The 23,252-nt window shown below is 41.0% G+C and overlaps 1 protein-coding gene across 3 annotated transcripts in view; it reads left to right on the top strand.

The window, feature by feature from the left end:
* Positions 1 to 22,635, top strand: part of FHDC1 (FH2 domain containing 1) — a 36,540-nt gene extending 13,905 nt beyond the window's left edge. For all 3 annotated transcript variants that reach the window (XM_062637514.1, XM_062637515.1, XM_062637513.1), the window contains exons 5-12: positions 7,053 to 7,138; positions 7,231 to 7,331; positions 10,018 to 10,088; positions 10,191 to 10,298; positions 11,236 to 11,306; positions 13,463 to 13,580; positions 15,450 to 15,614; positions 18,578 to 22,635. In XM_062637514.1, the coding sequence (XP_062493498.1) occupies positions 7,053 to 7,138; positions 7,231 to 7,331; positions 10,018 to 10,088; positions 10,191 to 10,298; positions 11,236 to 11,306; positions 13,463 to 13,580; positions 15,450 to 15,614; positions 18,578 to 20,617 (2,760 nt within the window). In that variant the 3' untranslated portion in view covers positions 20,618 to 22,635. The remainder of the gene's footprint in view (positions 1 to 7,052; positions 7,139 to 7,230; positions 7,332 to 10,017; positions 10,089 to 10,190; positions 10,299 to 11,235; positions 11,307 to 13,462; positions 13,581 to 15,449; positions 15,615 to 18,577) is intronic.
* The last annotated feature ends 617 nt before the right edge of the window (positions 22,636 to 23,252 follow it).

Raw genomic sequence — 23,252 nt, 5'->3', positions numbered from 1 at the left:
AGCAGATTAGACTAGAAGAAAGGTATTTTTATTTCTTTTCTTCTTTCTGGTTTAGATCTTGGTTGATATTTTACAACAAGTAGAAAATCTTTCCAATAGTGTACTTGTATGTGATAGAAACGGAATTCAGCCAGAATGGGAAGTTGCTGAATTCTGTCAGAATTTTATCTGCAATACTTGGCTAGATGCTTTAGATATCCAGTAGTTTCTGCTAGGAGTGAAAAGGTATATTTATTTCCCATTAGATGATTTGACAACAGCGTCCCTCCTCAAGTGGGGCCAGAGCACTTAAGAAGTGTTTTTTAAGAAGGTACTTGAGAAATTAATAGAAGAAATCTTATGGTGCAGAGGAGCATTAGAAATTAAGGGGCATTAGATGTTAGATTTGTTGGGTGTGCCCAAGAGAAGGCTGGAAAGAGGCTTGTTCCTAGTGTGCAGGTATTTATATGTATTTAATTAGTTCTGTGCTCCAGAGATCTCATTGCTCACTGTCAGGAAAGGGAGAAGACCCCCTTTCTCTTTGTTATTCTCCCCGTAATTGTTTAACTTCTTGGGAGCATTCTCCTCAAGAGCTGGGGTGGAGGGGCAGGACAGGGAGAAAATGCTGAGTGTTAGGTACTGATGCTTCAGCAGGTATGGATAAACATGTCAGTGCCTTCATGTCCTCCATGCTTCAAAGAATAAGTGGGTCCAATAACCCATTTACTGCCATGGCTCCTAAGATTTTAGCTTAGTCAGGTAAAATGTTCATTCTCTTTAGGAGCTTCAGAACTTTTGTTGTTCAACTTTCCCAGTATTTTTTTGGCCCACATGTATGTTCATTGTTCTCCCTTCGTTTTTGTTAGTTTATTGTCTGCCTCCTAGTCTGAATACCTGTCTCCTGGAATAGCAATTCACCATTTGCTACGGGGAAGCCACCAGAACTATACAGTCCCTCTCCACAGTCAAATAATCCAAAATCACTAGAGATGTCAGATGAAGTGGTGTTATTTGTTCTGCTGGTCCCTATTCTGTTTAGTAGTCTCTAATGTCTCTCCAGTGTGGTGGTTGTCTCTGGCAAAGTGTCATCGCATTGGCCTATCCCTGCAGAACATTGTACCTGTCCTAAGCAAGGGTTTCATGGGATTACTTTTAGATACATCCTGTTTTCCTGAAGACCTGCTTTGTTTTTGTAGGGGTTGAGAATTACTCTGAGCAGAGACTTGAGCAGTCAGATGCTAAAAAGGTTAGTTGTTATTCAGTTACCAGGGTGAACGCTTGGTGTAACCATGGGTGGGCTTCTGCAGTGTCTCTTTGTATGCACTTCTTTTCAGCAGCTTGGGTATTTACAGTCACATTTCCCAATGGCATAGTTGTCTTGCAGGTTGGAATGAGAGCCAAGTACCCCCTGCCAGGCATGGGCTCCACCCCAGTGTTTGGAGATACCATCTACTTTCTCTTTTATACAGTACCACAAATCCTTAGGCTGTGAAAGTTAAAGGATGGGAAGAGAGGAATACCATTCCTGGTCGAAGCTTTAGAAAGGGCAACTTGGGCCATCATGTTTCTTCTTTCTTTACTGGCAACCGATTCAGTTTGTCTAGTGTGAATAAACACTGGCTTTATACTCCAGTGTTATCTTATCAAGAAGTGTGACACATAGTCACGTTACCTGAACGTGCCCCGGTCACCAGTTTGACGTATGTGACATATTTTACATAATTTCAGCCTATATTATTTCAGGCTTCTGATGGATGTTCCAGCATCTTTGAGATGGAACAGCTTTTTGACAGCAGAGGCTAAGTCCCAGGCTAACAAATAGATGTAACATCCGTTGTCTTTAAAACTACCTTTTTGCAGTATTGTAATGTGGCCACTTTATATGCAGGAATAGGTCTCATTGCTAGTAATTTTCTAGCTGTGAAAAACCCCAGCAGCTGTTAAAGCTGTTGGGATTTTTGTGTATAACTGGCAAATACTGGCTCTTTGGATGTTTTTGCTGATGTGAATAAGACCATTATTGAAATGCTGGCACTGCTGCGAAGTCTTTTGTCAACTGAAAATGTCTGAGTATTTTTAAATGTTTCATTGGAGAAACTTGACAAGTTCCTGAGGCTGGTAAACCTGGAGCTTGCTGCAGGGTTCCACTGGATGTTTTGTTCAGGGCTGTGGGTGTGGCACCAGCCCAGCCGTGATACAGTGGTTAAAGAAAACAGACCAAGGAAAGGTATAAAAATTCTCCAGCATTAATAAGTAAGATATGATCACTGGTTTAGTGTAAGCCTTGCTGGAAGCCCTGCTCTTTGTGCCTTACTGTGGTTGGCAGTTTTGTAAGAGGAAGAAAAGCCTCTTTGGAATCTCCTCTGCTTCATCCCTTCTGCAGCTCATGTTTTTTTTCCAGGGAGCCTTTGTCTTTAATGAAGCAGTGACCTTCTCTGCTATAGCACTTCTAAAAAGATTCCTAGCTGTTTCTTAATGATACCCTGTTAAATGGCTGACAGCTTCCATTTACTGACATCCTGACCAAAGCAGAGAAGCTTTATTTTGCTTTTATGTGTATATCATTGCACTCTTGAGCAGGCCCGGACTGGTAAAAGTCGAGAGTCCAGTGTTTAATGAGCTAGAATAGCTAGAATTTGTACTTTAAATACGTACAGAATGGAGCATATCACATTGCTAATCAGCGCACCCACACACATGCACGCCCAGGTTATCAACACAATGTTTTAACTTCCTTTATAATGTCTCATGCCTGTCCTTTGCTCATATACTCTGTTCTAAAACCCTAGTCATCTGTCAGCTGCTTTACTGGAATTGTTTCTGTCTGTCACCTCTACCCTTATCAAACCATGTTTTTGTAGTTAACTGCCCCCTCCTTTCCTTAGCCAGCACTGTATGTGGCTGAGCATCTGTCTCAGCTTTCATCTCCTGGTTCCTTCTTTCACCCCTTTGGTAGCTGCAGGTTTTTCTCCTTTCCTTCGAATCATCTGCTGATGGAGGTTTGTCACTGCCCAGGCATGTGCTCCATGGTGCCTCCCCGCCTAATGTTCTAGCTGCTTTCCCACGTGCTGTTGTAGTTGGATTCCACTGTGAAATCTTTGGGGATTTTGGTATTTTTTAACTTTTTCTTTAGTGTGAATTCTCCCAGAATGTTTGCAGTGGTGTAGAAATAGTAGAAAAACCAAACCAAACACCAAAACACTGTGATGTTTATTCCTCTGGATTACCGCACTTGGCTTTACTTACTCATTTATAACATGGGGAATACTTGACTTAACCAGAACGCAGGGAAATACTTAGTTACGAGCATATGTAAAGATGAGTAGTATAGGGATTTATACTCTTCAAAGATCCTGCATAGGAGTGCAACATACCTATTTGATGCCATAAAGTAAAATCCCACTAGTTGTAAGGAAGTGCTACTGGTAGCTCAAAAATAACTGAGAACTGGAGTGACAGGAATGCAGTAGCTTTCCTGTCTGTGAGGAATAGCAAGATACGTGTAATAGGCATATCTACTCCAGTTGTTCACAGACCAAAGATCTTTCCTGTCATAACTGTTTTTAAAATGAAGCAAATTACATATGTGAGAACCTTCTGTATCTAAAATCTGATTTAGTGTGCATGGGCATGCAGGGACAGTGCCAGTGCATATTCCATATACAAATATAATGAAAAATTAAATTAGTAGCTCTGTGCCCAATTTGAGTAATACAGAACTAAGCGTATGATGTAGTTATGCTCTCTTGCGTCTACACACTACACTGCCGTATCTTGGTATGTGGCTGTGTACTGTTGTGGAAAAGGTTTTGTTGTGCTTGAGGAGAGGAGGTCAAGGCCTTCTTGTGGTTTTAAAATAAAGCACAATTTTTAGCTCTTTTGTTCTCAGACTAATTATAAACCTGTCTACTCTATCTGTTAACATGATTAATCATGAACATTGTTGTCAATCCCCATAGTTTCTGTGCAGTTCCTGGCTGCATTTGGTATTTGAATTTGACCCAACTTCTAGGAGCCATCAGAGAATCTCAGTTCTCTTTGGGAAGACCTGGACAGCTTGGCTGCAGAGAGAAGAGGCCAATCCCACCGGCTTTTGATTAGCCTGCCTTGGAATGCGTAGGGGCAGCCACCCAAAATGTGTTTCAGTAATTTCTAGCTTTGAGGTTCAGAAGCAGTTTTAATTTATAGGTAGTGTCAATTAAGTCAAATAATTACTTTTTTCTGCTTCATGGTGAGATATCTGGTATTTTTCAATGATGAAGTCTGTAAGAAAGAGGGAACACAACATAAATTGTTGTCCCAACTTTATATTAGCTGTTCCGCAGACCATTCAGTATTCTAAGGCCAAGTTAACAGAGGATTTAGTCTCCTGTGCCAAAAACATATGACATGTATGAAGAACCAGGCAGTGCTCTGCTGAATTCCAGTACGAAAAGGACCTTATAACTGTCTTGTGTTCTGTTTTCTCCATTTGTGGAATGGGTCACTATCCTTCACCTTGCTTGGGTTTGAGGCTTGTCAGGTGCTACTTCTTTTGGACGCCTAAGGCAAAGACAGTGTGGGTAAGATGGCTGATATGGGCTGGTACAAATGTAACCAGGTGACAGTGACCACATCTTTGTTTTAAGGCTGATTACACTGACTGTCTTTTGGGTTGACTGCTGCCCAAAGCTTTTTGCATTGTGACATTCACACCCCATCCTACTCACCAGAAGGCAGCCCCATCAATGTCTTCTGTTGTGTGTATATAGGAAAGTTCCTCCTCTGGATGAATTCTGACATTTAGTACTCCTTTGTACCACTCTAGTCATTTTTCCTAATACAACAGTATAGAAGAAAGAGGATTTCATCCAGTGTCTGTAAAAGTAACATTCCATATAGATAACATCGATTGCTACTTAGCGTCAAAAGTGTATTTAAGAATAGTACAGGTGGCATGAGTAAGTTAATATTCCTGTGAGTATCTCAGGATCTCTTGTTCTTTTTCGTGCATTTAAATCTTAAAATTGCATCTTCCTGTGGTTTATATGATCTTAATTTTGGTAATTTGGGGTGGCTTTTTTGGTGAGCTGCTTTTCTTTTTTTTTTCTTTTCTTCCTCCCCCCACCCCAAATCTAAATGCCTCTCTCCTGTTCAGGCAAACTTTGATATTTGCAACATACTAAAATGAGGTTGGAAAACTTGCCATTTTTGTTGTTTAGGGTGCAGACCACTGTTTTTTGGAAGCTAGGTTAAAGAGCACCTGCAAAGACAGATAGTAGACATCTCCCCCTGCCCTCTTCATGATGTATGGACAAGTGCTTGGTCTCAGTTTGCTCCTTGCTCGTTTAACATTTTAGAAATATCAGAAATGTCAAGTCTGGTCTTTCCTGTTTTTTGTTGGCAGACGTCTTCAATGACTCTAAATTAGGAGTTTTCTCAGGCCTCAAAAAAATGGGTATGCTGTTTACCTTTAGAAGCAGCTTTTGTCTGAGTGTCATGAGTTAAAAGAGGGCGTGTGTGCATGTTAGGAGAAGGAGTTAGATAGCATGAATAAAGATTGCTCTTTGATTCATAATTCTCTTTCTGGGTCATAAGGTGGGTTGTTGGTTTGGGTGGGTTCTTTTGTTTGCTTGTTTGTTTTTGAAAAGCAAGTTTATTTCTATTGTAGACTTTATTTTTAATGTTGGTTTCTCTTCATGTGCTCTCAACGTGTCTATTTCTTTATAAGGAAAAGAATCCTTTTCTTCTGCTAGTCCAGAATGTATTTTAAATCCCTGGATTAGCATAGCATTTGTTGTTTTCCAGTTATTTTTCTACAAAAATACAAAATCAGTTATTTTTCTACTTTCACAGTAAAAAAGTAATGAATTTAGAGCCTGATACTTTTAAAAACCTGTGGATAGCCTGCTAAATCGTGGCAACCTGATAGCTGTTGATGCTCTGATGTAGTGTGGCTCTTTCCGAGATAGCTTAATATGCTTTCTAAAACTGAAGACTGTAGAAGTGGTTGCAAATGGGCTTTAAGTGTAGCATTACAAAAAGGAAGGATGATAGCTGGTGTGTAAATCAGTGGAAACATACAACTGGTACTGGGTGTGAACTTGTTGGTTGAATGAAGAAATACTGTAGTTGAGAGTGAGTGCTGCTTTTGGACACGGTTGCTGTGTTGGAAGAAGTGGAAGAAATTCCAGTTACACTTAAACATATGTGCATGTATTTTCCAGTCCTTCTGTATAAACAAATAGTAAGTATGTGGGCAGATCAGTGACTTCCAGATCATGCAAATACATGGATTTTGGTGGAGCTGGGAAGAAAGACTGACAAAATTAATGCAGTGATATTTTCTTTGCATGTAAATAGCTTTCTCAAAGTACTGAAAATAAGTAATTTAAATGCAGGGTTGCATTTATCTGTAAAATATTTCGTATGAATGAAAACACAAACTCAAGATCATGAAGTTTGCCCCTTAAGAGAGGTTTAGAGGAAATGGTTGATGCGAGTATCTGGAAAACCCATAACTTAAACCTTAGCTGCATTTTGCCTGCAAGATCTAGGCAGTCTTGTGCTGGAAATGCTGAACACTTTAAGCTATGCCCAAGTGTATATCACAGTTTTGAAGAGTCAAGGATCATTTGTGCAGATCATCACTTAAGCAGCTATTTACTGGACAAACAGCTAGAGAATACCAAATCAACCAGTCAGAAAGAAGAGTTCTTGTGGAGAAACTGAAACAACAGTGTCCTAAACATAGTGATGAGAGCAGTCATTGATTATGAATCAGAATGATGAATCAGAAACCAGAAAACATTGATCAGAATCACCAATCAGAACGATGGCATTGTATTTTTTCCACTGGGATCCGTAGCTAGGTTTCTGGGAGAAGAGTGATGTTACTGTTCTTACTTTTTTGTGATTGAGGTGTGTGCAAATTACAGGTGCTTGGACAGTGAAGCCATCCAGCTGGTTACTAAGGGTACTCTCTAATGCCTCCTTTTAAATTCACTGCTTCTGAAGATGTGTTTCCTTCCAAAGTCAAGTTAATCTTGACCTTTGATAAAATTGTTTTCTAGTGTTTTTTTTCTCTTTTCTAGGTAAAGAAATTAAAAGCCTTTGATGGAGATGTATCAAAACTGTCTCAAGCTGATTCCTTCATGTATTTACTAATCCAGGTGCCAAAGTAAGGGGATAGGTTTATTCTGTTAGCAGTAATTGTTCTCTTTTGGCTGTCAGATCTAAACAGTTCTAAATGTGTTTGTTTGTTTGCTCCAGCTACGCTCTTAGGATTGAAGCCATGGTGCTAGAGAGGGAATTCTCACCCTCCTGTGCTTCTCTACAGGATGACATGAAAATTATAAGACGGGCAACAAAAGGTAATTAAGCATGTTGGGACACGCATAATACTCTTGTTTTTGTTAGCATGTTAATTAGTCTGCATTATGAAGGCTAGAGCTTGAATTTCAGGTACCTTCATTATTAAAAAGCTAACTCCCCTCTGACAGCTGCCATCAGGGTGTGCCTGGCAAATCTTTGCTTCCAGAATCAGAAATCTGGAGACTTTGGACACAATAGCAATGAGTTCATGATCAAGGCCTGCAAGCAGCTTATCCAAACCTGACAGAAGCAAAGGCGTCCATGGCCAAATTAGGATAAATCGTCTTTTGAGTACAGTTTGCTCATTCATGCATTGCTGTGTCTGCAATTGAATGCAGTTGTTACACCCCTCTGCTCAGTCTCTCAGAGATCCATAGAGAAAATCACTGTGTGTCATTTCCAATTCCTCTGTATGCCGTTGCTTTTTGAGGTGGCAGAACTGTTGGGCAGAAATCTTTGTTGTGGAGACCTAATGCTATTCCTTTGTTTTCTGTTTTTATTATCTGTGTTTCTCTACGTTTCTCTCTTGTCTCTAAATCTCATAAGTTTTAAAATGCTGCAGCTGATTATTCGTAAGGTAATCTGGTGTCTTTTTCTCCGCAGGAAAACAGTTCATTCCTGGTTTCAGTTAAACATTAATGCTGGCTTTTTCAAACGCTCTGAGTGCACATTTGTCCTGTTCCTCAAAATGAAATTCCTATTCATGCTGGCAGGTTTTTTGACAGGCTCCTAGAGCACTGTTTAAACTGTTTCTGGTGGTATAAAAAGATACAGTAGTAAAAATATTCCACTGTGATCACTGGTGATTAGGACAGTCCTTTCTAGTGAAAGGAAAGGGTGAAAAGTCTGGTGTGTTTTTCCCACCAGTGGGGACTGAACTGGTCCTTCTGGACTTAGAAAAATGTGCCTTAGCTTAGGCTGACATTTGAGTTTGGCCTTTTATTGGGATCTCTTTCAAATCGTTGTTCTTTGTGTTTTGAGCAACAGACATAGGTGAGGGAATCTGTTATGTATAAAAGCAGCCGCGCCCTGCTGTCCTTCATGTCCTTCACCCAGGACATCTGTGAACTGATGAATTCGTTCCATCCAGAGGAGACACTTTGGTCTCCAGCTCCCGCATCAGGCCAGTCATGCAAATCAGACTGTCTGCGCTTCCCTGTTTTCAGTCCACTTGTATCATGTACTCTTCTCCATTTGGTGTTTCCACTTCAGGGTTTGTTGATAGCCCGAAGTTGTTTAGGAATTATGTCTACTTTTCTATTCCTGTCTCCTGTGTTTCTTTCCTTGTAATTAAGCTGAGAGAATATTTACTTAAATTCTAACGCTGATAATCACTAGGGGTTAGGGTGGTCTAAATCACCTGATGGATTCTCATCTAGCCTGCAAATGGAGGTAGCTCCTAGTGACGCTGAGCAGGCTTTCACTATGCAAAATATTTAGAAGTTGCCCTCTTGGCCTTGTGGAAGCTGGTGTTCCCTTCTGTATTCTTTTTCTTTCTTGCTTCCTCACTTGCAGCTTGTTAGATCAAAGGTTATTTAATCAGTTGTATGTTTTTAGGCTGATAATACTGAAATCCGAAGATACAAGGGCTGTCTGCTTCCAAAATGATAGGTTAATGTATTCTGCTGCTGAACAGTCAAATGCAGGATAGGTTATAGAATGTGAATTTTGAAGCAAAATAGCTTTTAAAAGTGCTTACACTGCAATCAAAAGGATTTCACCTTTTATCATTAGTGTAAACTATAGTACCTTACATTAAAACCAGCTCATGTTATTTTTCTTGCTCTATGAGCACTTGCAGATTTGGAATTACTTGGTTTGCTGTGCCACCTGTGTAATGCCAATTCATTAACTCTTTACAGTTCTGAATTTCTGTATCTTATTCCTAAGGCAATCCATTTGGTGACTTTTAAGCACATGTATTGGTTTGTGTTCATATGTGGCTGAGTGGAAAGGTGTACGAATTCAGATAGAGCACTACTGTGCATTTTGGAAAAAAATGGAAATGTGTACAAAACGGGCTTCTGTGATGGAAAAGCTTTCAAAGGTAGCTTTGTTCCATTAGACTGTTAGCATCACACTGAATGCAACTGCGCTAAATCATCTGTGACACGACTGAGGTGAAATAAATGCTGCTGTGAGTTGGTGAGCGTACATAAATAAAATTATGATTCATAGTTGGAGTGGCATAAGCAAGGAAAATTTAAACATTGCCTGTTATCTTTTCAGGCTTGATGGCTAAGCCTCCCCAAAAGAGAATAATTGCTGAAAAGCCCAGTCCCGGCAGATGGCAAATGGATCCTGCAGGGTGCAGAGCACTTGCCTCACACTGCAATTAGTAGGTGGTGAGGACACTTAACCACTTGCATAAGGCACGTTGCACATTGCAGCGTTAGGCCCAAAATGTTTGTTAGCGGTTGTCTGCTACAGTTAGGGGGTTGCCTTGGAAATACTACACTTGCTAAGCTAAAGTCTGAACCTGTACTTGAGGTTTATCAACTGTGCCTGGGAATTTGAATTTTATAGTACCATTTTTTTCCCCATGACCTTTTCCATTTGTTGTAGTTTCCTGTTAAAATGAAAGTTTTCACCTTTAAGCGCTTAAGATGAATAGGTGTTTGGTAACTGGCTGTATATATTTCTAAACAAACAATTGTTAGACAGTAACGTTCTTGTTCCTTACAGAGTTAATGACTTGTGAGGAACTGCATTCCATATTGCACTTGGTCCTTCAGGCTGGGAATATTATGAATGCGGTAAGTGACGTCCAAAATGGACATAGCTGGTTGACCAAACTTCCTTGTTAGTACTGCAGTCCATTGATGTCACACCTCAGCTGTTTGCTCTTTTCTTTTTAGGGAGGTTATGCTGGCAACGCTGTTGGATTTAAACTCTCGTCACTGCTCAAGCTGGCGGACACAAAAGCAAACAAACCTGGGATGAGTCTGCTGCATTTTGTTGCTCTGGTATAGAAAAGCTATTTTGTTGGTATAAGCATCTGCTACAATTGTAGAGCCATAGCTAATAGACAATAGAAGGGGCCGTGTGCCTCAGAAAAAGCAACTTTTTTACAGCTTTGATCTGAATCTTCCCCTTTCTTCTCCTGCCACGAAATTCACCAGTTCACCTATGTCTGGTCATCTTACCCAGGAGCACATAGAAAACTTAAGCTTTTTATATGATGTAAAAACTTGCCTTCATCTAACTTCCTCATTGTAGTTTTTATTGTCCTGAATTCTGAAACCATGGAAGTGGCTTATTTTGGTGAATACTCATTCAGGAATCCTTTTGAGTCTTTTGAGCAACATTACTGGTAGAGGGTTGTTCTTCCTCTCTCTTGGTGACTGACGTTTTTCTTTTTAAAGCTGTTGCAGGCACGTTTCAAGTTATTTTTCCTTCCTTTCAAACTTTCAGAATTTCATCATTCTAAAGGAAAATTTAAACAAGGGGATTTCAGAAGGGAGAGAATTTAAATGCCTCTATCTGTGACTTGGTTATCTGTGTACAAACTGGCTTAACAGATTTCCAGTCCGCTAACAATAGGGTTTTAATTGATGTTTGTGCAGGAAACATAGTATTGGCTGAAACAATGGACATCAGTAAATTGTTCTTTCCCTAACATTCCCTATTAATACATGGCTTGTATTCACTGGCAGAAGCAGCTGTTATTGTACACTGGAAGTGGAAGCTGTTGTTTGAAGTTTCCAGTTCTGATCCTTCCCTATTGTTAAGTGATGTCCTCTGCTCAATTGTGTTAGGGTTGGATGGGAAGAAAAACAGTGCAGGAGAGAAACCTTTAAGTGCACTTCCAGAGGCTTTAGAATTGCTGGGCTTAGGGACTTTGGCATGGTGGTGGAATGTTAATGGATTGTGTGTGTTTTGGTTTTGTTTTGTTTGTTTCAGGAAGCCCAAAAGAAAGATGCTGCTCTTCTTAGCTTCTCAGAAAAAATTAGGGATGTTCATGATGCCGCCAGGTAAGTCAAAAGAAAACTGAGAACGTCTGGTACAACTGACTTATTTGTGTTCTTCTTTCTGAAGCAGTGAGGCTTATTCAGAGAAATAATCTTGGCACAAAACCTGAGATCTTTACAGATGTTTACTATAGCTTTGAGGGCTTCATTTCCATTTGCTAGCAGAAGTATGCCTGCAATGTGCCTTCAGGTATGAGGGATTTTATGACATGATCTCCATGGTTTATTGGTAGTTTTGTCTCTGTCAAGTACATGTACATATGTGTTATTTTGAAGGGATTGAAATAAAAGCATGTTACTGTTTTCCCTTACACTAATTTTCATGTGTCTCTGAGCAGGCTACAGTACTTTTCCAGATTTGGTACCAGGTACAGGTACTGGCCCTGGCTTCTGTTAGAACTGGAACCTAGCAGTGCTGAAGTTCCATTCCCATTTTTGCTACTTCCTTAACTCTTGCGCTTTGGGCAGTCTATTTACATTCTTCTCCCTGCTGTTAAATGGATCCAGTATCTTAGATCTAATGCAGGGCTAAGTAATGTCTGCAGAGGAGACTGAAATCTTCTGAGGGAAGGAGTGGTCATGGAGTTAATCAGAAGACTTTTGAGGGACCACCTGTGTGGCTCTCTGCCATCCAACCCACACACCTTTCTGGCAGTCTGCCTTGTGGCCTTCTGGGGAATGTGGCTTCCCTCAGCATGCAAGCCCCCTGGCAAACAGCAGGGGAGCAGGCAGAATCCCAAACCTGGCCATATTTTTGCTAGCCGCTTTGTTCTTTGATCACATTCGCTAACGCTGAACAACTTGTGTTGTAAATCATGTTGAAATCTGTTCAGGGAATGCACTCTGTACAGGAAAATGAAACAAAATTAAATGCTTGTCTCACCATTGGGCATGAGGAAGATCTTTATTAGAGACAACTGTCGTATACAAGTTGCTCATAAATCCTTCCAATTAGATCATGTTAAAATAACCACCATTATGTTCTTTATTTTCTTATTGTCTTGCCTTCTTTACTTGTGGGCCATCCTCTTTCTCCTTCACAGGCAGAAAAACATAGCCTGTATCTTCTACTGCTTTTCTTATTTGCAAAAACACCCATGACCTGTCCTGAACAGGGAACTAACCTTTGCAGATGAAGTAATCAGAGAAGAAAACAGCACACATTATATTCATCTGTGTGTGCACTGACCAACTTATGCATGCTGTCACCATGCTCTGCTTTGTTAGTCTGCCACTTATTACTCAGCTTTACCGTTTTAAGTCATGCTGCTGGTAAAATGACCTTAGTTAGGAGCATGTTTTTAGTTTTTATCATTTTGGAAGTTGTAGTTCTTCAACTCCTAGGCAAAGCTCATTTCTCTTGTGAAGGAAGTACCATAGATTTAGAAGCGTTTAACCCTCAGACTGAGAGATTTGGGTGGGAGCTCCTGTTGTATGGCATGTGGATCTCACAGGATAAAACTTAGATTACATCAGATCAGAGCTCTTTCCTGTGGTCTTCGATTTCTAAGTTAACTAACTCTCCCCAGGAGCAGCTCTGCTGCTGGTATGTGGTACAAGGATGAATGTTGCAGCTGCTGGGTTGAGACTGTGTAGGCTGCTTAGAAGAACATAACATGCAATTTCATGATGCCAAACGCTGCTGCCAAAATGGGTAGTCCTGGCTGGCAGTCCCTTGTAACCCCTTTTTTTATGCCAGCTCCTGCACTTGGAACAGTCATGTAATCAGCTGGACCAAGCAAATGATCCACCTGGGAGCAAATTGTTTTTTTCCCCTTCCTGGGTTAATTTTCAGTATACAGATATGGCTGGCTATCTAGAAATGAGTGCTAACAGAAGCACCAGGGAGAGAAAAGAAACCACCTGGTCAGAGGCAGGGCGGCATTCCCCTTTCTCATGGTAAAGAGGTAGGACTGGCTGGACTTAATGGAGAAACCACACCCCATGGGAATCTTTTCCGGTTGCAAATAAGAAGAAATCTGCTTATCTCTCTCTTAATTCTCAGTGTCTACTCTGGAAAGATTTCCTGAACCAGCAGGTCTTGTTTGATAGTCAGGTTGCACCTCATGTTAAACATCCATTTTTTGAAGCACATTGTGGATAACCTGTAGGAAGCTTCTTCCCCCTTGATAAACATTCTCTGTATGTGCTATTTTTAGGTTATCCGTTGATAATATAGAAGCAGAGCTCCACTCGCTGTCTTTCAAGGCAAGATCTGTTAAAGACAGCATTCGGCGAGACCCAAAACTCTTTCACCAGATGGAAAGCTTTCTCCAGGTTTGTGGGATATCTGTGTTAATGTCTTACATTGTTGCCTGAATACAGGAGTATTCCTCAGCTGAATGTAATTTGTGTGGACATGTTAATAAACATGTGGGCATAGTAATAAACAGAAGCGTTGTTTTAATATGTCTACCCTGTCAGTTGTACAAAGGTGTTCCAGCTCCATGCTGTTTGTCAACTAAGTGTTGGAAGGGCTATGTTTTTACAGGGAGGGATATTGAGTGTACATCGCCCAAGGCTTGTTAGGCAAGTGTGTTTAATGCCTGTGAAATGACTGGTGAACATCAGTGGTTAAAATAGAAGACACTTTGGATTGGTCACTGGTTTTGTACTTCACAGCTGCCCAAAACATAGTGTCTGCCTGTTGTGTTATACTGGAGCATGCTGGTTTTAGCTGAGGCTGTGCTATGCATAAGAATCCTGGGGTTGGGTGACTGAAGAAATACTGTTAGAAGCTGGAAGGTTAAGAGGCTGTTTTCTGTACGTACTTACCCTTAGCACAGAGTGTAGTATTCTGAGCCATATCATTAGCTCTGGGTGGGTTCTCATTTTCCTTTTTAGTACTGCAGTTGCTTTATAGACATGAATGTGTATAGCACTTAACTTTGAAGCAGAGTTCTTGGTATTTTCCGAGTATGTGGCGATGCCTGAAGAAATACATATTATACTTCAGTTAAATGATTTTTCTGTTTCACACTGTAGATGATTGTTAACAGTAAGAAAGCAGGTGTTGATCTGGAATTTAACCCGCCCTGATTTTCAACTTACAAATGTAGTTAATAGCCCCTGCAGTTTTTCAGGAGATGAGAAGTTGATGAAGAAAGGGGCAGGTTAAGATTGAAATACCTGTCCTCACGCACTCCAAATTGTTGGCTTTCATCCATTGCACCCAGACTCTTTAATGTTATGTTCTAACATGTTTGGGATTTTTTTTAATTCGATAGCTGGTTTTATGTAACACTACAACCTTGTTCAGGCCACATTCCAAAAGAAGCGTTGGGGAAAAAATCATTTTACAAATGCATACCTTACATAAACACTTCCGGTTTTTGCTTCTAAATTACAGGTGATAACCAGGCTGATTTAAAAGTCAGCTTTCATTATCTCAACCCTGTGAATAAATTACTAAAATAAGTGGGAGGAACTAATTTTCTATGGATGCTTTTATCAATTGTCCAGTTTATCTTCAATCCATCTTTTTATTGGGCATTTCTTTTTAAGACTAACAAGATTTGTTCCTATTCTCCTGCCATCATTTGCCAAGTAACTTAAGCAGGGTTGGCTTAAATGGTCACCAGTGCCTCCAGCTGCAGATTCCCACCCTGGTGCTGCAGTGACAGAAGTATTTAGGTGATCATGAGTTAGACGTTGTCAGAGGACAGATTAACTTTTTTCCCTGGGTTACTTTGAGCTACAGGCGGTCTAACCTCTGGGATTGTGTGGGACTGAATGGCTGGTGGTGCAGATAGGGGAGACAGAGGGGCAGCTGCTCAAAGTGCTTTAAGCAGTTCTGCTGCTCGAAGTCTAACCACAGCCTTGTTCTCTTCCTCCTGAATCTTTTTCTACTGATCTACTCTAACCATGACTGTATAGCTCTACATTTATGATTCAAAATGTTACCTTACGAGACGTTTTCTGGATGTCTTAAAATACACATATTTCCATCTGACTGTCCTGAAATGACACATTACCTTTTGTTAGTAGGAGTTATCCTTCAAAGTGTTAATTTCTTGGGCTCTCTAACAGATCCTAGGTTGGAACATGACTTTTATAAGTTCCTAATGTATACATGGCCTGTTGTGACTTTTTCTGACTGGTTCGTGTCACGTATGTTGTTTTGTTGTTTGGTTTTTTTTGCTACAGTTTGCTGTAAGACATCTAAAGGAGCTTGAACACCAGAAACAAGAATTACAAAAGGAGGGAAATGCTCTTATTGACTTTTTCTGTGAAGACAAAGAAACTATGAAGTTGGATGAATGTTTCCAGATATTCAGGGATTTCTGCATAAGATTCAACAAGGCTGTTAAGGTAAGAGCACTGAATGAGATTCTCACACATTGCTTGCATGAATTAAGTTGTTTTTCTGCTTAAAGGGACATTTTATATCTTGTAATATTTGACATATTTGCTTGAATGGCTACAGCAAACTGCCCTCTTGTAGGCATTTCTTGCCATAAACCAGGTGGGAAATGGTCATAGTGCCCAGCACTCTGTGCAGCCCCCTGCTCTGCATCTTCTGCTGCAGGCAGCTAGACCACTGATACTTCAGGGTAGTCTATTGGCTGGCTTGTAATTGGGCTCCTTCCTCTTCTGGTGAGGAGCCTGGTGATTGCTTAGCTGTGCACAGACTTCCTGACTAGTGCTCGCTGTTCAGCCCATGGACTTGTAGTGTTAGATCACTGGAAAGACCTTAAGATGTGGCACCCCATTACATGGGCATACCAGCCTGAATCAGCACTAGCTCAAGCTCTCCCCCACCCTCCCTTACATGACTAGATACACTTGGCCAAGTAAAGTCAGGACTGTGCATTCTACTTTGTTCTTTCAAATACTTACTGCAGGTGAAAATTCAAGAAATTAAACAGGCATACAGAAGCAAGATACCTCATCCGCGCTGTCACCATTCATTTGCAAAGTACCCTGAATTGGTCCCAGATATTGCAAAATATATTAAGATGAAGGAGCAGTATTGGCATTGGCAGCAGTTTTGGCTCAGCAAAGTCTGCCTGTTGTTACAGATATTTTTTTAGTCCTTTATAAACAGCATGAATTAGATGGATCCACATGTCGTTATTTTTCTTCCTTACGCAATCTGCATTCGACAGCACTTTGTATAAGAGCTTTAGTTCAGAAAAGAGAGAACAGTCCTGATTTATAGCAAGCTGACAGGATGTTCAGCTAGCATGCTTGTTGTACCATTAGCTTGCCTAACCTCTACCGCCCAAGACAGCACATAGTTGCGCATCTGTGTGAACATTATACAAACATATAAAACCAAATAGTGATAACTATTGCAGGCATTTTAATGAGAGATGACTTTGTGCATATATGTTCAGTTATTTGGGATTGGGGATTTAATTCATAGTCACACCTTACAAGTGGTTGTTGGATAGATATTACTTTAAGGTCCAATGGGAATTTTTCTTCCTCTCCCTGTAGTAAGTAGTTACACTAAAAATGATAAATTAGTCTCTTACTTGCAAATATTGAGAGGTTTTGCTTACTATGTATTTTGTGGGGTTAAATTCTGTCCCTACATATTAACAGAACAATTCAAAATAAAGATTGCAGTTCTAACAAATGACTGTGATGTGTGGACTGCACAGCCAGCAGTCTAAAATGATGGCTTACAACACAGTGGCCATGTGCATGTATTTCAAATGCTTTAAACATGTCTTTGTATACTTAAAATAGATTTGTTTTTTATTTGACTTAAAATCTCCCAAACATGTTTTGGATGAGGTTAAAATGTGCTGTGTCTCATACGGGATGTAAGAATAATATCTACAACTATTTTTATCCATTTCTCTTTACAATGGGATATTTAAAGTTGAGCTTTAGCATTTGGCAAGAATTCATTCTGTAATTCCATACCTGAAAGAAAGCTCCCTGCCACAGCCATTTTTCCTGCGAGCTTTTGTCTTTATCCAGTCTTAGGTGTTCAGATTTCTTGGGTCTCTTAATGCATCTTGTCTTTCAGAGACCAGTGTAGTCCCAAATCCACTTTAAGAGGTGTAGATTAACCCATTCATCAGGAAGAGCTTCAGCATTAGGCTTTTATTTACTGAAAGCTTTCAGGCAACTTTTCTTAGTTGTGTGCTCTTCTGTTGTCACAACAATGGGAAGATCAAGCTAAACAGTGCTTCAGACAAATATAGGTGTGGGTTTTTTTAAACAGTGTGTCATTGCTCTGAATGGATTAAACAACGTTCTGGAAAATAATGTGATTTTTGAATCCTCTGTCAAGACTGGCCTCCCTCCTCTTTCTTCTGCTACAGCTATGCTGGCTTTAGAAAACCAGGCTCTCCATTTCAGACAAGAACCTGGAAAGTTCAACCAAAGGTTCAGCTAGATTAAATCTGAAGCCTAGAGGTGACAGTTAAAAGGTTGATATTTGCAGTAATCTACTGCTAATGATTTTAGTAAACAGGTGTTACTGTGTTGTCTTTCAAACACAAACTACCTCTTCCTATGGCATCCTGAACCAAAACTCCTTAGCCTGGCTGCCAAAATCTCCAGCTTGCCCTGGGCAACTTCTATGCAATAGTTGCCAGTTTTTGAAGCCAACAGTGAATATGAGATCCAAAACTGGAATGAAGTATTGATTAATGGTCCTTGAGGGGTTCACTTGCAGTCTAAGTAATGATTGTAAGGCATTGTGTAAACTTCTGTTTGCTTTCATGTGCAATTAAGTAATGTCTTTTCACAACATTTCCAACCCATAATGTTCGAGTCAGAGATAAGTAGCACCCTGTAGACACTGCACTTGCTGAGGAACAATTGTAATAAGGGAGGGTAGAAGGAACACATTGGTTGTGTGCTCATCAGACGAGTTTGTCTTAAAATATGAATGTAATGATTAGGTAGAGCTTTACTCACCTGATAAAACTGCTAACTTTAAACTTGTTGGGAGCTTGAAACCCTCCATTTTATAGCAGGAACTCTGTCTGGACTTGACATCTGCTTGGGTTTGATAGGTCACGTTCTTGGTCTCTGCAGGCACTTGCACATTTTTTTCTGATGCTAACCAGGCTGATGTGTTGCCAGCATTAGTTACACAGGGAACTGCTGTCCATACAATGAATGGCTGTGGGCTGTGGGCTGCGGGTGCCATTGTGGTTTCGTTTGTGTATGTGTTAGGGGTTGGGGCAGTGTGATAGCATTAAGAGCTAACATTGATGGGAAGAAATAAAAAGGAAGGTAAAGGAGTGTGACTTGTTCTCATGCATACGACACTTCCTCTGAGATGTGTTTATGCTTTTTCTCATCAGGAAAATAGGGAACGAGAGATCCAGGAACTTCATAATCTGCAAAGGCGAAAGGAGCTGGAGGAGAAGCGTCGATCCTGGGCAGCTGGAGAGCTTGGGAGCTTTGGGCGGAGCAGCAGTGAAAATGATGTGGAGATGTTGGCCAAAAAAGGACTTGAAGAATTTCTTCCCTTCTTGCAGCAGAGATCGCAAAGCCCTTCGTACAGAAACCCCAATTCTAGACGCTCTCGACTTTCTTTGGGGATTACTGCAGACAGGGAGTTGCAGAGTTTCCTAGAAATCTCAAAAGATGAGGATCCAAACAAGTTTAACAGCCTTCCTCGTGCAAATACCCGACAAGCAAGACCAAATGTAGCCTGGACTGAATCCAAAGAAACAAGAGATCTCAACTTAAATACATTGCACTTAGACCAACAGTCTGAAATTGAAGTGAAAAGTGGTGGCCTACTCCAGGTTCCTCCAGCTCAGCCCAGTCACTTCAGCAGCTCAAGCGGTCCTGGTACCCGTTACTCACAAAGAAGCACCGACTACAGTGTGCACACTGCCAATGTGTCCTGCGAGGAGTCCACAGATATAAATGCTCTGGCCCTTGCAATTGAGGAGCGTGAGCTTGTTAAAGGATTACATAAATTTGATATTCAAGGATCGAAGCCTGCAGAGGAAACACCTTTAATCTATTTGGAGGATGCTGGTGGAACAGACCTGGAGACTCTAGATGATCTAAGCTTTCATTCCCTTAGCACTGCCGATGATGACCTGCCTCCAGCTTGCAGAAGTTCCAGAGAGGCCCGTGACCATAAAGCCAAAGCAGTGGGTTGCAAGAGTGAAGCTTCAGAGCCCAGCAGTAGCAGCCCCGTATCTATGGATACAAGCGTTTCAGGAAGCAGGGAAGATGGGCCGATGTTCTATGTGTCAGACACAACAACTGATTGTTCTTTGACACTGGACTCTGAAGAGGGAAATGACTTTAAATCTGCAGGCAATGAAATAAGAATTGGGGCTGGCAAAGCACGCTCTTCTGGGAATAATGCTCAATACAGGGCTAGAACATTCTTCTCAAACATGAATTCTGCTTCTGCCAAGGATCTTCACACTTCGGCAAATGATAAGGATGATGCCAATAGCAAGCATGCCCTTCCTAAAGAAAAGCCCATAAAAAACAGAGACTCAGCAGGACCAAAGAGAAACTCTCTGAAAGATAGATCTCCAAGCTCCTCGAAGTCCAGTGGCACTCGCTCTAGCCACACAGCTCCTTCCAGGCCTGTAAGAACTTTGAATGCCTCTGAGAATGAAAGTATGAGGAAAGTGGTGCCCATTTCTCGGTCAAACAGAGCACCGAGCAGTGTGAAAAAGCCAGAAGCCAAGCCAGCACCTCGTGAAACTAGCACAGTGGAAAGCCGGCTCTCGCACCGCAGCTCTGTCCGAGGCACAACAGACACACTGCCAAGAAGTCCTTACAGGCACAGCATGTCAGTAGAAGAGCCAAGGTTACAAAGAGGCACTTTCACCTCGAGCAGTGCCCATTTTGAGAGGGACAGAGTCTCTCTTAAGAAGCCAAGCTCTAAACCTGTTAGGAGTAATGTCAAAGCAAAGACAGATGAAATAAAGATGTGTCGCTCCAGTGTAAAACCCCAGACCCCTACAGATGACACCAAGGTTGCCACAGTCAGTGTTCCCAAAACACCATCTGCTGTCCCAAACTTTGCAAGGAATACAGTGGCTTCTTCTTCAAAGCGTGCGAAAGTGGATCTGTCCACCTCATCCAGACCTCCAACCATCACAAGGTCTGTGTCCCAGCGGCTGCCTAAAGCGAAGCCAGCAGTGACCTCTGATGATCCAAGTCCAAAGGAGAACAATGTGAGTACCTTAAAGAGAGCAAGTAGTGCCAGAGTGGTTGGAAGAAGCATCCTGCAGGGAGAAGCCGTCAGCACTAAAGTAGAGCCTGCACCGAAGGAGCAAGGAGCAGGGGAGAAGGCCTCTCTTAAACTGAAAGATGCAAACCGGACTGCGATTGGTAAAATATTGAAGCCATTACTGAAATAAGGGAGAGGGGTTTTTTGACTCGTGGAATGTGAACTCTTGTTCAAGCACTGGATGTCTGTATGGTGAAATTCCTTGAAAACAGTAACACTGTTGCTAAGCATCATCGTGTGCTCTTTGAAATTCAGCACACCGTTGGAAAAGGGCAAATAGTTGTGTTCTGGTCTAAATCCTTTTTTATGAATCTGAATGTATTTGAAGCTACTGTGATGGAACGCGAGCGTACCAGCAAATCTGTGCATATTTGTCATACAGAAGGTCACCAAAAGCCAAATTTTTTAAGAAGTTAAACTACAAGATGAAAAGCTTTGTGACAGGAAACATGGATAAAGGCCAGTTTTTGTGTACATAAGATTCTTCCTAAGACTCAAGCCTTTGTGAGGGTTGGTTCCTTATTCAATGTCAAAGTGAATCCTGTGGAACAGTACTGAAAATGAACTTAGGTGATTGTGTTTTCCTTTGCTTTTCGGTTCCTTGGATTTGGGAACTCTTTTTGCCTGTTGCGAAGTCCATTGCTGGCAATTGGACAGACTGAGGACTGCTGGCCAAAAAATAGTAAAACAAAACATTTGCTGTTTGTGGCTGTCCTTAACCTCACTGAAGAATTTATAGCATGTTGTATGAATGTATGTGTGTCTGGAGAAGGCTTTCTGCTGGACAGGAGGCTTATTCTCCAAGAATGTGGCAGCGTTGTCTTGCATGCCCAAGTAGATATGGCTAGTGCTGCATCGAGTAGCATGGCTGGAAGCTGTGCCTATTGCAGGGCCATCAGTAACCATTGGGATAATGACTACTCCTGACCTGTTTCGGTCACAAGCAAACTCGCCAGCTTTTGGTCATACAGAAGTGCCATATTTATGATACATATCAAGGATGTTTGCAGTTCAGCTCTGGAAGGCTGCGATGTAGTGCTGAGCACTTTCTTACCATTCCATGTTTCCACTGGTTTATCTACTACCAAATTACTTGAATGTTGCAATGGCTCTGATTGAGCCATGAGTTTCCCTGCCTCCTCGTCCTCCTCTCCCTGTCAACATGAATATTTAGCATGAAACACAGAGCTTATGCATGCCTATGTTTTTGTAGACTTCCTTTGTTGCTTCGAATGTGGTTTTTAATGTTTTAAAGACTCTAAGGGATGAATTAAGCTAGTATTTGATAAGCTTTTTACAAAATAAAAGCATCTCTTTTTTCCTGCAGATACAAATTTTAACTCCAGTCAGACTAAGGTACAGAGAATGAGGGAAAACTTGTTCAGCATGCCGTGCATCTTCCCAAGAGAAATATATGTAGGCGGGGAAACTGATTGCTGTTCTCCCAAGCATCCTACTTAAAGAGTTGCTTTTTCATTCACTTATGAATGAAGCCTCATTTAAGAATAAAATGGAAAATAAAAGGAAAATCTCTTTGGACAAGTGGCATTGACTTACTGTGGTCAATCTGTTTGTCTGCTCTATCCCTCAGTGCCAGGAGAGCATAACTCAGTGAGAATGAGCCATTTAATTGCTCACATGTTTCTCATGGACTAGTATCAGGCCCAACTAACTTTGTGATTTGAATCTGGTAAAGGGCCTTTAGCTTTTCCCACATACCAGCAAATTTGGATGCAGACATCATACCCAAACCCTGCTAAGTATTACACAGGGCCTCTTCTTTGAGACTGTCCCACAAGGAAAACTTACATAGCCCACTTTTCAGCAAGGGCAAACCTTTGCTTGAAACCCTGTAAGCTTTTTGGATACTGCCTCCGCTGTGGCTTAGATACAAAAGCATCTCCCTTATTTGTATCTGTGTGTATGTATGCACATCTGCAAGAGCAGATGATTGACTTTTTTCCCTTTTTTTTTTAACGAAAAAAAACAAAAAATTATTGGTAGCAAGCTTGAAAAATAATTTAAATGTGTTTGGAACATGTAAATAAATTTCTATAAATCTGTGTAAAAGAGAACTGAATGTATTTAATGGAGCATTTATACATTTCGGAGTAACTCAGTAGTTTAATAAAGTTCCCATTTACTGGGTATGAGGTTTGTATTTTCTCTTTCCTGTTATGCTCCTGGCTTTAGTCCTGGAGATGTCACACAACTGGAGTCGGGGTGTAGGTCACTGTGGTAAAGTCCCAAAAGGAAGGACTTTACAGCAGAAATCCTGGCGCTTCAAATGCTAGGTTTGAGGGTTGGTTTTATACTAAGACATGCAGTTTAACTTCAGTTTCTGAGCAGGACTTTCTGCACAGGTTTGGGTATAGCATGGAAGGCATTAGATTGGTAGATGCAGCACGCTGTGTACACGTTGTATGTTGTGGCCAAGACAAATGTTCATGGCACTAACAAGTCTGGATCTGTCGCTATCTTCATGCCTTTTAGCTGAGCACACTTGATTGAGAAATCTGGGTTTACAACTCCCAGGACTTTGGAAATAAAGAATAGCCTGTTTTGCAGGAGCAGGTGGTGACTTTTACACTGCAATTCTGAATTTCTCGTTTTCACCCAATTCTCCCATTAGTTTTCCTTCTTTACTGTGTACAAAAGAATATCTATTCAGCAGGAAAAAAGCGAAAGCCAGCCCAGCCTCCTTGTCCTCAGGGAGCACTTCCTCCCCTCTGCTATGAAAATGTTTTTTGGACTGGAATTGCTGC

Source organism: Pezoporus occidentalis, unplaced genomic scaffold (genome assembly GCF_034315485.1).
Source record: "Pezoporus occidentalis ecotype Australia unplaced genomic scaffold, CSIRO_AGI_Poc_V1 ctg53, whole genome shotgun sequence".
NCBI classification, from domain to species: Eukaryota; Metazoa; Chordata; class Aves; order Psittaciformes; family Psittacidae; genus Pezoporus; species Pezoporus occidentalis.
The sequence above is the reverse complement of the archived record's forward strand: the minus strand, read 5'-3'. Positions and strand labels throughout refer to the sequence as shown.